We start from the raw sequence: 20254 nt of genomic DNA, 5'->3' as shown, positions 1-20254 counted from the left end.
CAGCTTCTCGGCAGCTCTTCACACCGCTCACGCAGCATGGTCGCCAGCCAGTGCGGCTCGAAGCCGGCGGTGTCCGTACCCTCCTGCGAGCGTCGCCCGGAGGCGACCGGCAGCCCCAGCCTGACGGTGCCGCCGGGCGCCGCCGAGCAGACACCGGCCGGCGGTGGGCCGGCGCCCCCGGACGCCGGCTCAGCCAGCCCCGGCGCGCCGTCGCTGACGCCCACCTCAGACGACTCGCCGGCGGATTTCCCGCGCTTCCACTTCAGCCGGAGGTGGGCGGCGACGGCGGGCGGCGAGCGGGCGGTGCCACCGCCGCCCGCGCCGCCCCACTCGCCGCCGCTGACGCCGACCGGCGCGCCGCCGCCGCTGCCGCCGGGCCTGCCGCCGCCGCCGCCGTACGAGCCGGCCCGAGTGCCGTACTTCCCGTTCATGCCGTTCCACTCGCCGGAGACGCTGCGGCCCTTCGACCTGCACTTCGGCGGCCTGCCAGCCTTCTGTGAGTACGGCCCGGCTGGAGGGACGCAGCCAGGAATCCGTCACCGGACCAGGGAGCTATGGCATTTCGGGTGGATGTACACGACTGGTCGCATTTAATTTGTAATAGTATCTTGTGGGTCCTGCATCCACAACTTCTAGTCGCTAAAGCCATTTTAGGGATGTCCTGGGATTCCTGGAATTGCGTGCGTTACATAAGGTGATTTGCATCGCTTTCGTAGTGGCTTAGGAACGTCCGCAAAAGTGGAGTGCTAACCTTCCTTCCTGACCTTAAGCTTACGTCGGATCTTGTCGTGCCTTTCCCTAGTACTGATGTCCAGTTATTGCGAAACGTGTGAGGTCCAAGGCCACCGACCGCGTCGGCTACCACGCCGCGTGTCGTGAATGTAAAAAAGTAGTCATCAACGGTCATCAAAAGGTTCAGTCATCAACAAGTCTGTTTTGTCATCAATGTCTTCGTACGAAGCATGGCTGACAAGAAACATGGTCAAGCAATGATCCAAACAGAAAACCCAAATGGAAAAAGTACAGCAAACTTGAAATTATAAAAATCATGAGGGGGCGACGTAACAAAGATGAATGTCAAATTGAAAAAAAATCATGACGGCTTTTTTGCTGAAAATAACCATCTTCATAGTACCAGAAGGTACTGCGTGTTCCTGAGCATTTCTCATCTTCATTTCTTTTTGGTTATCATAAGTCATGTAGAAAAGTGGACCTGCCAGGCTGCAAAAAGTTGTCATTTTCCAAATTCAAATCATGTTGCTGCCGTCACATGACAGTTTTCCATGTGCCCGTAAAGCAAAGCTGGCTCAATGTATGACCTGAGTTGCTCACAACGGGTAATGTAAGATCATCTGCGGTCATTACATGATTTTCCATGAACTGACCTTGCGCTTAAAGCTCGTGATGGCAAAACGACAATTATAACGATACACCGAGGAAGGATTGCTGACTTAACTAATCCCTTTGTTATTGATCTAACATGGCCTGTGTTTCAAATAACCCTTAATCACATTCTTTATAAGTCCACCCTGCACAACTAGTCCATGACACTCAGGCACATCAATGTTCACAGCATGCAGGCGATTAATTTCGGTCCATTACAGAATGACTGTGGTAGGGCTAAAGCGATGTCACTTTGACATCGATGACCATTACCAAAGATATGGATATCATTGCTGTACACTACAGGACCACTTCGTGCATTCCGAACCATGTGAAAAATTATACGCACGGAGAGCCACAGGAGCGTCACAGGGCACATATTTTCCAACATTTTACCGTGCAGACCCTTGAGAACCAGGTCATCGACCAGTGACCTGACGACACGGCCGACAGTGGCCTGAAATTTAGTAACGAACGATTTCAAACTTATTCAGCCAGACATTCGTTACGATGAGCTGGCCGTTTCGGGTGAATGACTGTAAAAACAGTGTGAGCGCTTGCACATTGTGTCACGTATCACCATATTGCACTAGAAAGGATAACCATTAGGCCTTTCGATTCCATTTTCTCTGTCACCAGACGGTGACGGTCCTCTTACTGCAGCGGATGCGCCAGTGATAAATCACTGCAGCATGATGCAGCTTTACTAGGATTACCCAAAGCTGTTTACTGCCTGGCTATCTCAAGTCACAGCAGAGTAGCAGTTGGACAACAGAGGACGGTTTCCGTGTTCTGACTGAAGTACAAAATCGCCCGTCTGGCAAACAATTATATTTATGCTTTCAATAAGTGTACAAAGACGCCTTTCTTGCAGTTCCTCATTTGAGTTTTCGCAGTTTGGGTTTCCCCTTTCTGACATTTCCTTTGTTGATCTTTACCCTGTTGGCTTGCATCCTCTTTGAGGTTCCGTCCTTTGAACTTCCCTTTCATCGCTCATCCTTATTAAATGTTATCCCCTTTTGATTTCTAGGCCCGAATTTTTCTCTGTGTAATATCATCCCCGCTGAATTTTACACCCATATATGATTATTAATATTTCCGCGTGTCCTCATTTCGTTTTGCTTTTTTGTGCCCGTTTTTGATACCCTGGGCTTTTGCTACCTTATTTCCATCATTTTTTTTTTTGCTCACTTCACCACCTCACCTTTTGCTTTTGTGCTGCCACCAGGAAAACAGGAGGTTACGGTGCTAAAAGGAGTTAAATGCAGTTTTTACATCTCACACAAGTTTAACAGATAATGCTTGAATAATGCTAGCTCACATTCTGATGGCAACAATGCGCCTTAAACTAGCTCTCCCCCGATGCGCATAGCATCTCAAAGAGGTATCGGTACAAACCGCCATTTGACACTATTTTTGTTATTAGAGGCCAGACGCCGAATACCTGAGAAGGGAGCATTAGGTTTTTACGGTGTTCCTTTCCACGCGACGTCCTTAGCGTGGCGCCTATTTCCACAAAGTTATCAAGATGCTGACTCGAACGAGAAAATAGTAATCTAGTTTTGTTTTGACATTTCAGGACGCGTGCCAATGTTTTCAATGTTGGTATTTTAAGCCATCTCACCGGTTGGAGAAAGGAAAAAACACTCCGCTTTATTCGTTAAGCTATATCAACATGTGCATGTACTAAAGGGCCGCGAAGCAAACGGGAGGGGGCAGAGAGGCAGGCAATAGTGTGCTCTTGCCCACGAACAACTATGAGAGGCCCGAGTTGGTTTTAAGGAGGCCCCTTTCCTGGTTTGGCCCCTCGATGGATCAGCACGCCCCTGTACAGGATTGGGAAGTGACCTTTATAAATATACCAGCAGGCCCACATTTTGCAACAGGGCGGCCAATTTTATGCATCAGAAGGCCACCGTTCCTGGTGACATTGCCCTGTTTTGGGTTAACGAGACCCTTTGCTAGATTTGGAGTCTCCCCCATGAATTAGTTGGAGTCCCCTTGATGAATCTGAGGGATCCTGTCCTCGATAAGAACACACTTATCGATATATTTATAACACATTAGAAGCCCCTGTCTGGGTTAGGAAGGTTCTTTGGTGAATTGAGAAGCCCCCTGTATTAATCAGAAGCCCCCATACTGTGCTTTTGACTGTCGACGCATGTTCCCATGGATTTTGATTCATGCACATGTTTGATAGGGGGTATGTGCCCCGGTGTCTCCCTTGAATACGACATTGCTCAGGAGCCCCCGTAAACAGTAGATCCCTAACAAATTCTACCTCCATCTCCGTCGGGCCGCCCCTGCAGGTACTGAAAGGTATTCAATCAGAGTCAGCTAGAACAGTCGGATGCCTTCTGCGTCATTTTGTCTACAAACTGCTCCAACTTTAAATCCTGTGGTGATTAATAAATTATTTGCCACATATCAGCGAGTGCAAAATTGACTTCGTGTGAGGATTATGGATAATATGGATGCACGGTAGTATTAAGTGGATGATGTAAGCTCATTATCTAAAAGCCGAAACCGATCCAGCACAACGCAACAGTGTTTGACAAAAAGCAGTTAGCCTTCCACCTAGCGGCGGTTTGGTCAATGCGCATGACTTCCGACACTATCTACCGTTAACTAACCAAACGAGTGCAAAAAGGCATGTTCCGTGGCATATCAGTCTGTTCCAAACACCTGGCATCATTCAGAGTGATCGCTGCCCTGCCCGGGGTATGGTCTGGTACCGCACTGGCCTGCGTCGCCATGCAGAGCTGATACAGCATATCTTACCGTCGGTTGGCGTGGGAGGCACTTCCGGTCGAGGCGCTCGCCACGGGGGTTCACTGTAGGCTTGCTACGAATCTGATGGGTGTCCCAATCAGCCCAGCGAAAGAGCGAACCCACGACGTTATACCACGAAACGATGCGGATATTGACGGAGATTTAGCTTGTTTCCGTGCAGTGGCAAACACACCAGCGTCCACTTCCCAAATTACAACCGGATGAAGATGTCACTAAGGCTCAAGTGCTGTCATTTGTCCTGTTAAGACGTTGGCGCTTCACTATGACATTCGTCGGAAGTCTTACGTAGCATCTGCAAGGATTTTCCTTACATACATGAAACTCCCGAATGACATAAACATGGCAATTATAACGAACACAGGCAGCAGCGACCTGCATCACCATCTCCGATACTAAAAGTTGCCGATGAATTTTCTCGAGATTTTCATGCCTCCCGCCATCAGTAAGTGATGGAATGAAATGTGTGATGTTTATTTTATCCGGTTTTCAACGCCAGCTCTTCCGAACTCGTTTCGCAGCGTGTAGACTTTTTAGAGTCCACATCCATTGACGATCGAGCGAGCTACAAGGAGTCATTGGCATTCAAACGTCTGATATGTAACTGAAGCGGTTGATTATAGTGGCAGCTGATGAATGGTACGCATGGTAGCTGTCAGCAGCCAGCCCCGACAATGCACTGGTGTGTACCGATGCTCAACTGAAAATTGATTATGTATGGGACTGAAGAGGCTGGACTGAGAACGGTAAAATCTTAGATCAATGCATTTATGCATGCTTGGCACAGACGCAGGGGCGATATTGACCAATAGGTCGATGGGTGGTGTGGTGTATATACTCTGCTGGGTCCCGTTGGAAAAACGTGTCCTTTCATGGATTTTCATTCCTATCTCCCTCTCTTTACCATTACATGACGGCACACAAAATGCATGCCAAACCGCTGGCCCATCATCAAACGCTTTGTTTCGTCTAGTTACCATGCTGTTGCATCTGCAATCGCATTGTGCTACCGATCCGCAACTTCTCATTCGCTTTTGCTCGTAGCATTTCAGCCCAGTGTGAAGCGAACGCCGCTTCTCGCTGGCGGGGTCTGTGAGCTAAAGGGCTTTAGCAGGTATAGGTCTGGCCCGGTCATCACGTGACGATTACTGCATACCAGCGGACACAAGCGGTAGTTCGTGCCAGTTCATTCATCAGTGTCGAACACCCATACGTGCATGACCTGTCCATTTCTTCGAGGCCGGAGGTGGTGTCATGGCTGCACCTCCCGACTACCTTATCGCCGCTGAACTGCCAGACAGGGCGCAAGGGATCTTCTTAAGGGAGGGGAACCAGCCAGGATCTTTTAAGGGAGGGGAACCGGAGCTCGGGGCTCGGTGGGTACACATCACAGCGATTTCTGGCTCTCTGACTATGGTCCACTACGACGAAAAAAAATCCGGACCTAGGAGGAAGTGGAGGTGGCTTGCTCGGCTGCACCCCTGCTACCAGGCACGTTTCTCCGCCAAAGATGATCTGAAGCCATGACAAAAACGCTTGATCTGACCTCGTTTCACCTTACTTGATCTATGATCTGTTCCAGGAATTTCAACTAATTTGTGTCGTGGCGCTAGCAAGTGCTGTACTGATCCCGGGCTAGCTATCGCCCCTGCTCTAAATATTTTCGCTTCAGCACGCTGGTCACGGTATCAGCGAGGGATACCTTCCCCACGCCGTGGAGAGTGACAGAACGGCCGAAACTGGAGAGGGGTTAGTTGCCATATTACCAGGACTAGGTCAAGGCATTTCCTGTTATGGTTTTGTTCAAAGTTCTTGGCATGTTGGAAGTTGATTCGAGCTTGTATGTAACGAAGTTGGCTTAAGTATGTCGCCAAATTGGTTGTTTTATTTCCCAGTGGTATGGCGTCATCGCCCAGGCATTAAGTTTCAAGACCGACGGCAAGCACAAATAGTTACGCTGCAATGCTTTTTTCAGCAAATTTGACCAAAAGACCAAATGCATACACATGCTTTGTAATTTGGAAAATGGTAATCTCCAAATGTAACCATGTCATGGCGACAACGAGATATTAGTTTTCGATTTGGGGGTTCTGATATTCTCAACCATCTTGCGATCTCTAGCCACGCACATTTTGCATGTTCTGAAGCTAGGACGATCCAAATATTTTGTCTTTTTCCAAACCCGTTCGGTTATTATCAGGCGATACCGAAGCCAGCTAGTTTAGACCACTTCTCAGCGATTCCTCTGACTCGCACAAACTGTGCGGCAAAGTGCACTAACTCGTCTCGTTTGCTGACCAGATATCACACCAGGCGCGGCGCACTCCCCTCCTCCGCAGCGCCCCCCCCCCCCCCCGCGGCTCTCGACAGCGGCACACGCCGACGGCTGGCCGCTGTCGGCAGCTGCAGCCGCCCCCTCCCCCCTCCAAATAGGCCCTCTCGCCGGTCAGCCAGCGTGCTGTCACTTTAAAGCACCGCAATCGAACGGGCGCCGGTGATAATTCAATGCCGGCGAGATGCCTTTAATGATGGCCGTCGGACCGCGTCTAGCACGTGGCGGATGGCCGGGCCGACCGGCGCGGCGACGGGCCGTGCGCGCCAATTTCACACCTCTGGAACAAATTACGGCATTTACTCTGAACGGCCAGATAATTCGACACACTGGCGGCCACGTGCGGTTGTATTAGCGGCCTGCCGTCCGACTGTCTACTCTTCACTGACGAGAAAATATGTGATCATCGGCTGATGGTGTTAACCCACAGCGCCACGCGTCCAGCCACCCGATCAATACCGGAGCGATGCGTTCACTTCCGGCGTGAAAGCTTTCCTCCAGCTGATCACCATACCTGAAAACATGACAACTCTCATTTGTGACGACGACTTTGGTGACGTTCTTCCCCTCCGGCTCCGCCGGCCGCTGACCAGAGTGGCGGTTACGGGGCCGGCACGAGCCCGGGGCGGGGTGGCGGTGAAGCGGCCGGCTCGCGCACGGGACGCGTGTCACCACCGGCCGGAAAAACAGGGCGACACAGCGACCGGAAGCCGCTGATTTCCTGTCGCCTGACCGCGGCCAAATTGGGCTAAATGAAACTGGATAGGCTGGGCTCGCCCCCTAAATCCATTCCCGGCCCGCATGGGCGGCAAATGCGATACCGGGACGGACGCGAGGGACTTCGGCCGCGTGCACATTTACCTGTCCTGATGGGGGCGATGATGGTTCTTAATTAAGCCGCAGATACCATGCAGAGATCCAACATATCTCATGATCTACGTAATCCCCGTGTCTTTGTCTAAATGTGCTATTTGTGTTGTTAGAAGTTTGCTTCGGAAATTCCATCAACAAATCCAAAATATGAACGTGATTCCAGGCCTGGCTTCAGCACCTCGGCTTCTGCGCTAACAAACGGAGCGAAAAAAGACATCCGACATTTTATTGGTTGGGGTACGTGCCGATTTAAAGACATGCTTGATCTTAACCCTCACCCTGATTCGCCGTTTTCATACCGCGAATTGATAGAAAGGGTGGGGGCTGGGGCAATACTACCCCCCCCCCATGCGGTTTTTAAACTAAGGGAGATAGAGCTTAGCAGAACACTAGCGGACATGTTATATATTACTGCTAAATTATTGCAATACAAATTACTACATTTTTTTCTTCCTACGTGTTCTTACTCATGTACGTTAGACACGGGGCTATAATAGCCACGCTCCATTGTGGATGGCTCTATGGATGTAACACACACACACGCACACACACACACACACACACACACACACACACACACACACACACACACACACACACACACACACACACACACACACACACACACACACACACACACGTCCCTATTTCGGAAATCTTATATATGATTATTACCAAATTTTATATCAACTAGCCCAGCTGAAACCAAATATATTGCTTGCATTGATGTGTGTTTGGATACTTGCCGACAATTACAAATTCACGAATGACAAGTAAAGCTGAACAAATCCCCCAAAAATGTGATGTTGTTTTACGGCATTTAAGGAATTCCGTGCATGCGCCGAGGTAACCTGGGTTTTCGGCATTTTCGTTTTGCTTTGTTTTGCCCTTCCCCTATTACGCATTTCTGCGTTCATCCCTGCGAACATGATGTAACTGGCACAAGGTTTGCTTTTACGATCTCATGGAACCAGAGCTTACCACAATAAAACAACATTAATCGTCATGAAGGCTCCGATGCACATATTTTCTTATGCCTTGGAAAACCGTTGCATCACGTCCCACCTGCAAACTGTATCGCGTCCACGTATTCCGTTGTTAGTGACATCAAACGGCTTCCTCCACAGCATTCTTTTCGAATACTGAGATGTGTCTTTGCATGCTTATAACCCTCCTCTTCCATGACATTGAATGGCTCACATAATTAGCTGCCGCATAACCATGGGATGAACATCGTCAGCCACAGTTCTTCGTCGTTGTCTGTTAGCTAAAAAGCGCTGAGCTGCGTTCCTATTGATTTCATCCCAATTGACTCTTGATTGGCCGTGGTTAGTTTAAATGTCCGACAGCCGACATCCATCGTCCACTGGACCGACACCAGCAAACTGCCATTCTCCTCTCTAGGTAAACGCAACGTCATTACCCCGGGTAGTAATAGCCATGCCGGCAATTTCTGGCCACTAAATTAATAGCCTATGACGGATAGTTCCGGGGTCGGAGAGAAGTGACGTCACGGCCTAGCGCCTCGCTGACGTCAGATTAGACATCGTCTGGTGAATTTGGGAGCTGATCCACAAACGTTTGCCATCTTCCTGGCAGGCCAAGTGCAACGAGCAAAAACCATGGCGTCAGCTGCATCCTATGGCTGTCTCGACCCAAATTTGATGGAACCTTTCATTGGAACGGGCCTCCAAGTTTGAAACCAGCTAAGCTGCAAAACACAGCGTGGCAGAGCACTCCACCTGATTGCGGCGCGGGCGAGCCGTTAAATTCAATGAAATCAAAAATATCCTTCCAAAACTTTGGCATTCAGACAGGGTGAATGAAATAGATCAACGGGCTTGCAGCATATAGTCACCTCCGGAGACACGTGCCCCTCCCCCCTTACCACATTTGTGGCACGCATTAATTTATTATGTCCGGGACTGAACGAAGTTCCAGGTATTTGCGTTAAACTAGGAAGATCGAGGGCATGCCATGTTGTTTTATGACATCCCAGAGGCTGCGGGCACCTGAGGTTTTGTAAGGCACCTGAAGGCACTGAACTCGGTTTTCAGGAAACATTTTATGCTCCGCCATTTAAACTCCGCGTACCTCCCTAGATAGTGATGCATTTTTGCACTAGTAGTCATGTTGCCTGGCGTAACTTTCTCCAAAACAAAGTGAAATAAACATCGATATGCCTTATACCAAACCATAAGCAAACCATAGACATGCCCTATAGGCTGTACAAATTACGAACTGTTGTGTTATTGGTACGAATGTTTTGACACAAATCATATCATATCTCTCATAAAACTATTTGTTGGCGAGCGTCACGCCTTTATGGAATATTCTACAGATCCTCAAAATGCCTGCGTTAATGACCGGCCCATTTTCCCAGTCTTATGCATCGGCGCAACCCAGAGCTTCCGTCAACACAACTTCCCAGGATGACCTGATTTTGGAACGACCATCAGACAGCGACAGGATAACACAATCACAGGTGGCAAGTGCCCTACCCAGGCCAGTCACGTGATGGAAATTATCCCCGATTACGCGGCGCCCGGTCGAAATCCTAATGATGCGTCGGCAACTGCAAGCACCCATTTCCGCAGCGGAAGTGGCTTTAATTAGTCTGTCATTATTGATGAATTTCAAATGGTCGAGCCACCCGGATCGCCGCATTTCAATGACGAAGTGCTATGGGGTACTGCGGAATGTGCGCAGCCGCAGAGCCCCTCTCCTTGCTTTGCCGAAGGAGGTCGTGTGGTTTTAGAGCGCATTAGGTTCTGGATCACATTTTTTACAGTCATCTCTAGCCATGGCATTCACGCCATAGGTGCATTCAAGCACAATGCATGCACTTCCTACTGGATTCTCGGAAGAGATGGGGTGCCGAGCATTCTTAGGGTGTGCTTAAGATCGGTGCAAACAAAATCATGATCTTTTTGCCCACAAGGATCATTGTACCTTTAGAGACGAATCCGATATCAAACCTTAATGCACGCCAAGTTCCGAAAGCCCCACAGCTCTCATTTTCTAGGGGTGGGGCCATGCTCCATTGGCCGACTTTGGTCTGCCAGTCTGCTCCTTTTAATTTCCTTCCCAGATATCCACGGCATCGATCAGTATCTGCGGAGCCGGACAGAGTATCAACCAGGCATTCTTCCGCTTTCGCCCGCTTATTGCTGGGGATAGGCAACGCCGCTCGTTGATCTGACGCGCTGACTATAAGTCGAGCCCTCCTGCGAAGCCATGCCTAGGAAGCGAAGTCAGCCATACGACCTTCATCTCGTGCGAAGAGCACCCAGTATGGACTGCCATACCACTTCTATCCATACGGGGTTTACCCCGTGGGATGTTTTGGCATTGTGGTCTTATTCGTGCGATCTTTTGGTATACGATCATTTGCTAACGATCTTTTGCGATGCGATCTTTTACCCGGTTGCTGGCTGACGGACACGGAATCGGCCTGTTGCAGTCGCTCGTCGGCGCAGGAAGGACGCTCGCCAGCGGCGGCAGCGGACCACCTTCACATCGGAGCAGACGCTGCGGCTCGAGATGGAGTACCACCGCAACGAGTACATTTCCCGGCCGCGCAGGTCAGAGCGAGAAGGAACACATCTCCCGGTTTGCCAGATCAATGAGAGAGGGGCGCCAAGACAAGGGACAAGAGAAAAGGGGGCACGAGGGAGAGGGGCAAGAGAGAAAGTTCCTCAAAGAAAAGGAACAATAAAGAAGGGGCCGGGAGGGAAAGGGCACAAGAGAAGTGGGCACAATGAAAAGGGGCAAGAGAGAAGGGGTATGTCAGCTGGCTCGCAGGTCAGAGGGAGAGGAGAGCACATCTCCCGGCCGACAAGTCAGAGCGGAGGGGCACCCGGCTCCGTAGGTCAGAAAGAGGGGAGAGGGTACTCCCGACACCACGAGTCAGAGGGACAGGGGAGCACATTTCCCGGCCTCGCAGGTCAGAAGGAGAGAAGAGCACATCTCCCGGCCCCGTGTTTCGGAGGGAGATGAGAAGGGAGGAGGAGGATGGAGAGAGGGAGTTGTGTGGGAAAGGGAATAGAGATCAATCAGATGTGAGACGTCTGGGTAAGGTGGAAAAAGGGAAAATAAACCCTACAGGGAAAACGGATAGATGAAAATAAGTGAGGTAAGCAGGGGCGCAGCCAGGATTTCGTCAAAGAAGGGGCTCGGAGCCCGGCGAAAACGAATCGCACCGGTTTTCAGCTTCCTGTCGGGGGCAATCTGAGGTGAACAATGGAAAATCCGGGCCTACAAAGGGAACAGGCCCCGGGCTACTCCCTTGGCTGCAACCCTGTAGATATGTGAGGGAGGCAGAGAGAAATCCTTAGAGGAGAAGGGCTGGTCATATCTCTCTGTTCTGCAGGTGACATACGGGTAAAAAATCGAAGCTCTATCTATGTCAAGCCGGCTTCCAGCTAGATGAAAGCCTGGATACCATCTACACACAAATACCAAGGTTTTCGTTATGCGTTCTTGTCATTGTTTGAGATCTTTGTAACCATCATATCCTAGCTTGTTCATGACGAGCCATTCGCTGCGCAGGACATCAACGTATTTTTGGTGCCATGCCCTTATATCACTGAACGATGCTACGAACAAGCTGATGCGTTTTATAAAAGCTTGGTGGATATGCTTTCAGATTTGAGCTTGCTGAAAGCCTGGATCTCACTGAAACGCAAATAAAGATTTGGTTTCAAAACCGGCGGGCGAAAGACAAGAGAATCGAGAAAGCCCAAGCGGACCAGCAATACCGGTGAGCGCGCACTGCACCGACTCAGCCGAACTTCTCGGCCATTTCAGACGCTCTTATAGGCAAAGTTCCACGTTGGAAACATTAAAGCAAGAAACATCAAAGATGATGAAGTAAGCTTTGTCATAACTTTTTGTGCACTTTCAGGTGGAATAGGCTGTTCCAGCGAACACATTTTCTCTATTTAGTTAATATGCCCCTCAATGCGTCACTGTTTGTACGCGTCATCGTATTTTACACAACATTAAATGAGAGCCAACTGACGCCCCTTATATCTGTACATTGTGCTCGCCAATGCAATATATGAATGACTCGACAATTATATTTTTTGGCATTGATCACCGCATGCCTGATGGAATAGCAAGATTTGAATGGCGTTTTTATGGGGTCATGGATGCCTGCGTGCCTTAAAAAGTCTCTCCAAAAGAGTTTGCACATCTTTGCGGGCGTGTAGCTCGGAAACTAGAGCGGTTTAGACCGTAAGGAGGAGGCCAGCGAACTGCACCGAATGGCCTTCAGAATGGCTAACCCAGTTCAGACCCCCCCCCCCTCCATACAAATGAAGAATATCTGCTTTAATTACGTATTACCCTGTGTGCAATGTGGAACACCTCACCGGGCATCCATCCTTTCCAAACTTTTTCTTGTCGCTCAGACTCTCGCCATAGGGTATGCAAACGTTGAGCAAATGCTGCAGTAGCGATTGGAATTAAAATGCTGCTTGCAAATCGGTTTGTGTCATTGGCCAATCGCGCAAACAAGTATTTTTATATTTGATAGCAACGCCTAGCTACGACTGATCGATGGTCTTCTACGCCCGTGCGATGCGATACTTGAAGGTTTTAAAGGCCCCGTGTCGACTGCGAACACGACGGAATGGTTGTTAATGAAACCCTGATTGCTTGCAGTTCTTCTGGTTGGGTCCTTTCATACACTGCCGTCGCCGATTAAATGCTGCATCCGTTTTAAAATTGGAATTGGGCTATTAGGTTGTTGTAGCTAAGGTCGAGCCAGCTGCACACGTTTCAAGTTAATTGATCTTTGTCAGATCCACTATCGTAAATTAACACCATCTTCAGGCTGTTACTGAACATTCAGAGTCTGATTATATGCCTGTAAAGTGAGACATCTTGATCTCTGACAGCAATTCTGCGTTACAAATCACACCTGTGACCTGCGAAATCTAGATGGGAGAGTAACCGCAACCACCACTGATATAAAAAACCAGCCATTGCCGTCCTAAAACACAAGCTCCGGTCATCAACAAATACGCTTCAATGACTAGCTTGCACAAATATTCCGACGAGCTTTGGTGTCCGGGAGCTTCTCCAACAGCTGGCTGAATTGTTGCTGGCTGGTGACGTTTCATGTTTGCAAGTATTACATTACGCTAGCATGCTAAGCAGATTTCCTGCCGGCTGCGCGTCCCGCTTTCACGTGTAGGTCAGCGGGGTTCCAGGCCGGGCGGCCGGGCGGCCGCGGCCCCCGGCCCGCGCCCCCAACAGAGGAAGTCAGGTGGATGCGTGCGGACCGCCCCCTCTGGGCCCTCCCGCGTGCCTTCCGGTCCGCCCGACAGATAAGGAAATATCAAGTCAATTATATTCATTAGCTAGGTGTGCTTGCCTAATGAGGTGCGTAAAGCTCGGGGCTCACGGGCCATGAAAACCGCGCGCGCGCCGCCGGCCGGCCCGCTGAAAGGGGAGAGCAGCGCCGGAAGCGGCTGACAAAGGATGCGCGCGGCACGGTCGCGATGCGGCCCATTTATTAAATCAATGTGTGGAGGAGTGACGGCTGTGAAAGGGGGAGTGCACTAATTGCCGGCGATTGTAACACCCGTCCGTGATGCTTCATCACCGAGGCTGCGCATATGTGATACGGACGAATCAACGGCTAATTTATCGATGCTCATTCCAGTGGCCACTATTAACGATTGGTTCATTTGGCTCATTTCGGTGTGGCACTTTGGTTAGATCCGAGCTATTGTTGCCCACACGCAAACACGATGGTCTATTAAAGGGATGGACCGAAATCCCCTGCAACATCTCTGACTTGGGACCACTCGGGGGACGACTTTTGCGACAGCCTCACTGAACAACCATCTCGACTAGGTCTGAAATCCGCGGGTCCACTAAATACGTGATTTTCAGCCAGCCGGCCAGTGACGCCGGGCGGCGCACCGCAACAGCCCCGCCGTGTGTCCGCCCATCGTCTATAACCGGCTTCGTTAGCGGCCATCTGGCTCTGATGACGGCGCGGTGATACAATCGCCCGGGGCGGCCGCCAGTCGCCGCCGCCGCTGCCATGTCGCGTTCTCGGCAATCACGGCGCGCACCTGTCCACGGAGCCGACAGTTAGAGGCGAGGGCCATTGTCGGCCCGCTCACCGGCCGCCGGTGACACCTCGTCATGACAATATTCATGAATTGGTGATGGCGGGGAAGCGACGCTGCCCCGGTGGCGGGCTGGTGTGTGTTACAGGGCGGTGTGGCGACGCCGACGCGGCTCGATACTGACAAGGCATACGACAGATATGGACGACAGATAGCCGATTGCCATTTGGAGGATAGCTGACAATGAATATTTATTGGTCGCCTGTATCGGGCGTGGATCCATGGGACACCATCCCGGCTGGTGATAGCTGCACTATCTGCCACCCCGGTCACGAGGGGTGCTATGCTTCGCACTGGTGCTATGCTTCGCAGCCTGCGGTCGTCGCACCGATTATCTACCTCACACAGCAGGGCACCTACAGACCACGTTTTCAATTAGCGCTGACACACGCCGTTTCTCCAGCCAGTTGTTATTTTGTGACGCGTGTTCATCGCTCATGGCACCGCCGCGCCGCCGGTTCTCCGCGGCCGGCGGCGGCGCGCTGCTGCCCGCAATTCATCAGCGGCCGCCGGTTTGTTATTGGGCCGAGGCGGGCTGCGGTCCGGGTCCCGGCCTAATCGGAGCTCTTCCGGTGCTGCTCGTTTTTGCGCCCACTCAGTCGAGGAAGGTGGCACGCGCGCCTGGCTGAGGGGGCCAGCCCCGTAATTGCCGGCGGCGGCCCGGTGATAGAGCTGAGGTGAAATCATCGGCCCGGTCGGGGCGGCCGCCGCTGACCCGGGGACACGCGCCGCGTAATGGCGGGCCGCAGAGCTGCCAGATGTGGCGCGCCGCCGCTGACCCGGGACACGCGCCGAGCAATGGTGGCCCGCGCAGCTGCCAGATGTGGCGCGCCGCCGCCGATCCGGCAAATGGTGGTTCAGCTGATCACGTGGCCGCGACGGTCCGCTGCCCACCCGTGGCCATTCAGCAGTAGTCAATGCCTCAGCTAGCTCATGGCTGCTAGCGAGAAAGGCAAAACTGGCCTATTGCTCAACTTATTGAGGTTTTTAGCATTTTGTGTTGACATTTCAAGTCGCTGAACCGTCAAACATGCACAATATTCTTCCAACGCGGAAGCACATAAATATGCATCCCTTCTGCGTGATGTTTGTACCATGCACAGATTAGGTAATAGACAATGGAAGGGGAAATCACGACGAACTGTTATGGCCTTTTACGGGGTGAGGGGAATGCGTTATTCTGTTACGTAGCAAATTGATAGCTATGCAGCCAGGGCCGTCACTCTTAAGAATCGCGCGGGAGGGGGCATCAGCCGAAACAGCTGACGTAGCTTGCCCCCAAAACCTGGTTTCTCCCCAGATTTCTGCCAGCTGAACTTGCGTTTTTCGTGTAAAAGTGTACAATAATCGTATGTCTAAAATTGCTTTCTTGCGTGGGATGATTTCCCATTTTAAGTAAATGTTAACTGCTTTCTGGTGAAAAACGTGGAATGGGAAGCAATTCACAGAGAAATATTTTGGTAAACCTTGATAATGGATCACTAATGGCTACCGGCGTCACCGGTCGTGTTGTATAACCACCGCAGTCACGATTATGCGACAAGTACACTAACCAGTGTCAATGGAAACATGCGCTAACTTTTATTTAGGCAACCCCATGCTTTAAAGAGCTGACGCATGTTCCAGTAAACTGTTCTTTATCCCAATCCGGGCGTCACCATTCGAAAAATTTATCAAACATTCGCAGGCTGTCTCAACATATGAAGGAGCTAGTATGACAAAAGCACTAGGTACATGCAGGATATTCTTTGAAGCAAAATTGGCATGATACTGATAGTGATTTGTTTATATACCTAGTACCTATTCCACCAACAGTTAAGATAATGATTGTTCCGTATTTATTTGACCCAGTATTCCCCCTTCGCTCGTGTGCATTGAAGGGGCTCAGAGGAACATTAAGGGGGCTCAAGCCAGCATTGGCGAGGGGGGGATCTCAGCCCCCCGAAAGTATATGAAGTGACGCCCCTGTACGCAACACTTCTGCAAATCGCTGCCCAGCTATGCAACACTTTCGGCCATTTGATTTTTGCGCTCGTCATCCTCCGCCAGTCTATTCTTATAGTATTCAGGCTGGATGCTAGCAGATAAAGGCGAGACTGTCTTTTAGCTGTCTTTAACATCGCGCTGATGTCCTGCAGAAGCGTTTAATATACTTTCAGCTAGTCTCTCCTTAACCATGCTGATGATTTTTTGCACACGTCCCAAGAGCAGGGGTGTAATTTCTTGTTGGGAGGCGGGAGAGGTCCAACCTCACCCCAGATCGAGCCCCCTTGCTTTGAAAAGAAAGTGGGCCTAATCCGGAGGGAAACTCGTTTGCTGCGGTAACTGTATGAAAGTTTTCGTCATTTTTCGCGGTTCAGCCGCTCCCTCAATTCATTTTGCAAACTTGCACGCACGACCAACCGGCTTGAGCCCGATCTCAGAGAGACTGGCGCGGGGCATCTTGGTTTCATACGCAAAGAAAAGCCCAAACTGATGGCCGCCGGGGAGTCTTGTCCGCCGGAACTCAGCCGAGAATGAGCCCAGAGTGAACCAGTCGAACACATTTCACATTGAAATAATGGGCGTGGGAATCGGGCTCAGTATTCCGGCAGATTAAACCACACTTTTAGAGTTAGTTCGAACGTCCCTCTGACCGAGCGGTAGGACGGAGGACTCACATAATACTGGGGGCCTCAAACATACAAATCAACTGGGAGCTAGCCAAAGAGAATGCACCCTTGGCAACAGGCGCCCCTGGTCGCTCTAAAATCATGGCATAGCATGACACGTGAAGTATTTTTCCGATATACTGCCCAGAAACAAACGGCAAATACTAAATTTCGTTGATGATGTCATGTGCTGAAGATCATAAGCCTCCATTTTAGCATAATAAAGTGATCAAACGAAACCATCAGACTAATATTGAACTGTACTCAACAATGTATGAAATGTTCTGTAGTTTTTGGAAGTTTTAGGCTTTAAATACATTTCAAAAATGGCCTGATATCTCCTTTAAGTCAGCCCGTCCTGGTAAAATAAATGTCGGATGTACAGCATAGGAGCTTGCATTGTGATAAACTCAGATGCCAAGGCATATGTTACTTATTTCAACCATGAACAACCACTCCAGTGAACTGCCATAATGCCACCTAGGTGTTGGCTCCAAGGTGCAAGCACCGGTATGCCTATATCTAGCATGTCTTCTCCAAGTTCACTGACATCTATTCAAAGCAGCTTAACTTAAAAACGTCAGGAGCAACGCACCTCTCAGACATTTGTGACGCAAATGTCTCGGAAGCCTGCGAAAGCTACGCACATAAATTAGGCATTCGCCTGGTAACCTTCACGCATCCTGGGGGAAATGATCGCTAGTCGATTTCATACCTGCCGGGTGACCGATTTCATACCTGCCGGGTGACCGATTTCATACCTGCTGGGTGACCGATTTCATACCTGCTGGGTGACAGCCAGACTTAAGGCATGAAACAGCCTAACGAAGGGGCCAGAAGTGACAGCTCCTCCACAACATCCGCAAAGACCGTCCGGACCATTTCTCCACGGGCTGGTGACCCGCCAGCCTCGTTTGAACGACATTGAATCAGAGCTTTGGCGGAGGCATCTCTCTGTGTGAGGGATTTATGTGCTCGCATACTGCAGCTGATTCATTGCAGATAGTGGGACAAGAATGCAACTGTACGATCATTGGAGTCCGATTTATAATTTGCTTTCCGATCTAGTTTCATTCCAACGATTTTGGACGTCGGACGAGGGTGACTGGACTGCCAAGGCTGCTCGCATCAAGATGTCGGACAGTCGTTAGCACCTCGTTTAATTGTCCCGGCTTAAAAAGAAAACTCTGCAGATGTATTGTGTCCGTGTCAGATATTCTTTAAAGTGATATCATCGGCGACAACGCAGATGGCTCCGTAGAAACAAGACCATTGGTTTTTCAATCACAGTTTATCATGAGCATCCATGTGTAAGGCCGCCACTGTGGAATTCCCGTTGGAATTTTGTCACGCAGGGCTCTGAGATCGTCGTGCTGACCTTCGTTAAATTGTTTTCGTTTTCATTTAATCACCTTTCATCGTACTAGGAACGGAAAACAGAACAGCGCGCGAAAGAAAATATATTCCTTTCATAGGAAGCACCCATCTGACATACTGGTGCACACAGCTCGTGAACATGTAAAGCATGCTGCATCGATAAAGGCCATGGTTGGTACTTCTGGTTTCGTAGGTTGGATCGAAACAATGAGCGCTTTTAATACATTTCATACTGCATGTAGTCCATGGTCTGAAACACACGCAACGTGACCCGTCCTTTCATACCTACGCCACTTACCACCTTATGCGACAGTCGCAAAAAGCCCACCCGCAGTCTATAAACCCACAGTTTCATTGATGTGGCCAGCCGGTGTCTGGCGCCACCCGCGGGTGTCGTTAAGTCCCGTATCTCCCGCCGCGGGTGCGTGGCGCTGGCGTCAGATCTGGCGGGACCTAATTCCCGTGTCTCCCGCTGCAGGTGTATGGCGCTGGCATCGGGTCTGGGCAGCGGTCTCGCTGGTGGCGGTCTGGCCAGCGGCTGTCTGCCCGCCGGCTACGGGGAGCCATCACTGAACTGCAGCCTCTGCTACATCAAGCCGCCGGCGGCGACGGTGGCGGCGACGTCTCCGCTGCTCGCGCCGCCCGCGTCATCCTACCGATAGAGCCGGGTCCGCCGTACCGACGCCACTCTGCCGATAGAGGCTGGCTTGTACCGTTCGTCTACGGTACCGGCAGAGGCATGCTCGTACCGTCCGCTTATGGTACCGGTAGAGGCTGGCTTCCGCCGTCTGTTTACGGTACCGATGGAGCCGGGCTGGTACCGTCTGCGGACTCGGACTGCGAGCTGGGCACGTACCGCCCATCCCGCCGCATCGGTACAACCAGGCTTGCATCGCTCGTGTCTTCATAAGCCAAACCTATTTTGTGGCATCTACAAGACGGAAACGCAGCCTGGCTCAGCGGCGAGACGTAACCTCGGGACAACGGGAGTCGGCGCCGTCTCGTGCGTCCGTGATCCGCGTTGGCTGAAGCAGTTCGTAACGGCAAAGTTCAAGTGTCGATGGTGCCGTGTCTGTTCGCACTGGTACGCCATAGCCCGCAGTCTCAATGGTTCGGTGATGCCGTGTTGATTCGCACTGGTACGCCATAGCCTGCGGTCTCATTGGTCCGAAAGTAGGGCGGTGCGTAAACATTTTGCAACTAGCTGATCTCCACATGCTCATGAAACATTCGGCAGTGCTGTATGATCTCAAAGGAAGGATCTCTGAATGCTACATAGATATTACGTGTTGCTCTTAACCGGTGTTAGCCAGCACTACACTATACATTCAAAGCACCATATGTATCATACACATCGTATGTAAGCATATTTAATTATTTCGTGCTCAAGTAATCATATCAAAATGTGATTGTAACGAATGCGTCGCGACGAGTGCCGTGTAATGTTAAACTTGCAATGCAAGCGAGTGAGATGCACTTGGTTCTAGTCATATTAGTTCGTGCCCTCAGGACGCTAGCCAAAGATGGTCACTTGTACACAATGACATTGCCCACTGCACACATCTGCATTAGAACAGATGGGGGAACAATCCATGCAGTTAGAGGTTATGTCCAATGTGCACAGCTTTTCCTATAATTGTGAGATATTGTTGCTGCTAAGCCGATGGTTACGGAAAATTGAGTCAGGTAAACGTATGCAC

At 50.5% G+C, this 20254-nt stretch overlaps 1 protein-coding gene across 1 annotated transcript; it reads left to right on the top strand.

Annotated features, from left to right (window-relative positions):
* Positions 1–429: 429 nt before the first annotated feature.
* On the top strand, positions 430–19224 carry LOC119113253 (homeobox protein rough). The gene is made up of 4 exons (XM_037237607.1): positions 430–496; positions 10842–10962; positions 12027–12140; positions 19033–19224. Exons 1-4 carry the CDS (start codon positions 430–432, stop codon positions 19214–19216), a joined length of 486 nt encoding a protein of 161 aa, XP_037093502.1. The 3' UTR covers positions 19217–19224.
* Positions 19225–20254: the final 1030 nt, after the last annotated feature.

This window comes from Pollicipes pollicipes, unplaced genomic scaffold, assembly GCF_011947565.3.
Source record: "Pollicipes pollicipes isolate AB1234 unplaced genomic scaffold, Ppol_2.1 Scaffold_7261;HRSCAF=8764_pilon_pilon_pilon, whole genome shotgun sequence".
Classification (NCBI taxonomy): domain Eukaryota; kingdom Metazoa; phylum Arthropoda; class Thecostraca; order Pollicipedomorpha; family Pollicipedidae; genus Pollicipes; species Pollicipes pollicipes.
Note: the sequence above shows the minus strand (reverse complement) of the source record. Positions and strands in the feature narration are given on the sequence as shown.

Coding starts and splice junctions, on each gene's coding strand:
- LOC119113253 (XM_037237607.1), top strand. CDS start 430: ATGCCGTTCCACTCGCCGGAGACGCTGCGGCCCTTCGACCTGCACTTC. Junction 10,963..12,026: donor TACATTTCCCGGCCGCGCAG/GTCAGAGCGAGA, acceptor ATATGCTTTCAG/ATTTGAGCTTGCTGAAAGCC. Junction 12,141..19,032: donor CAAGCGGACCAGCAATACCG/GTGAGCGCGCAC, acceptor CTCCCGCTGCAG/GTGTATGGCGCTGGCATCGG.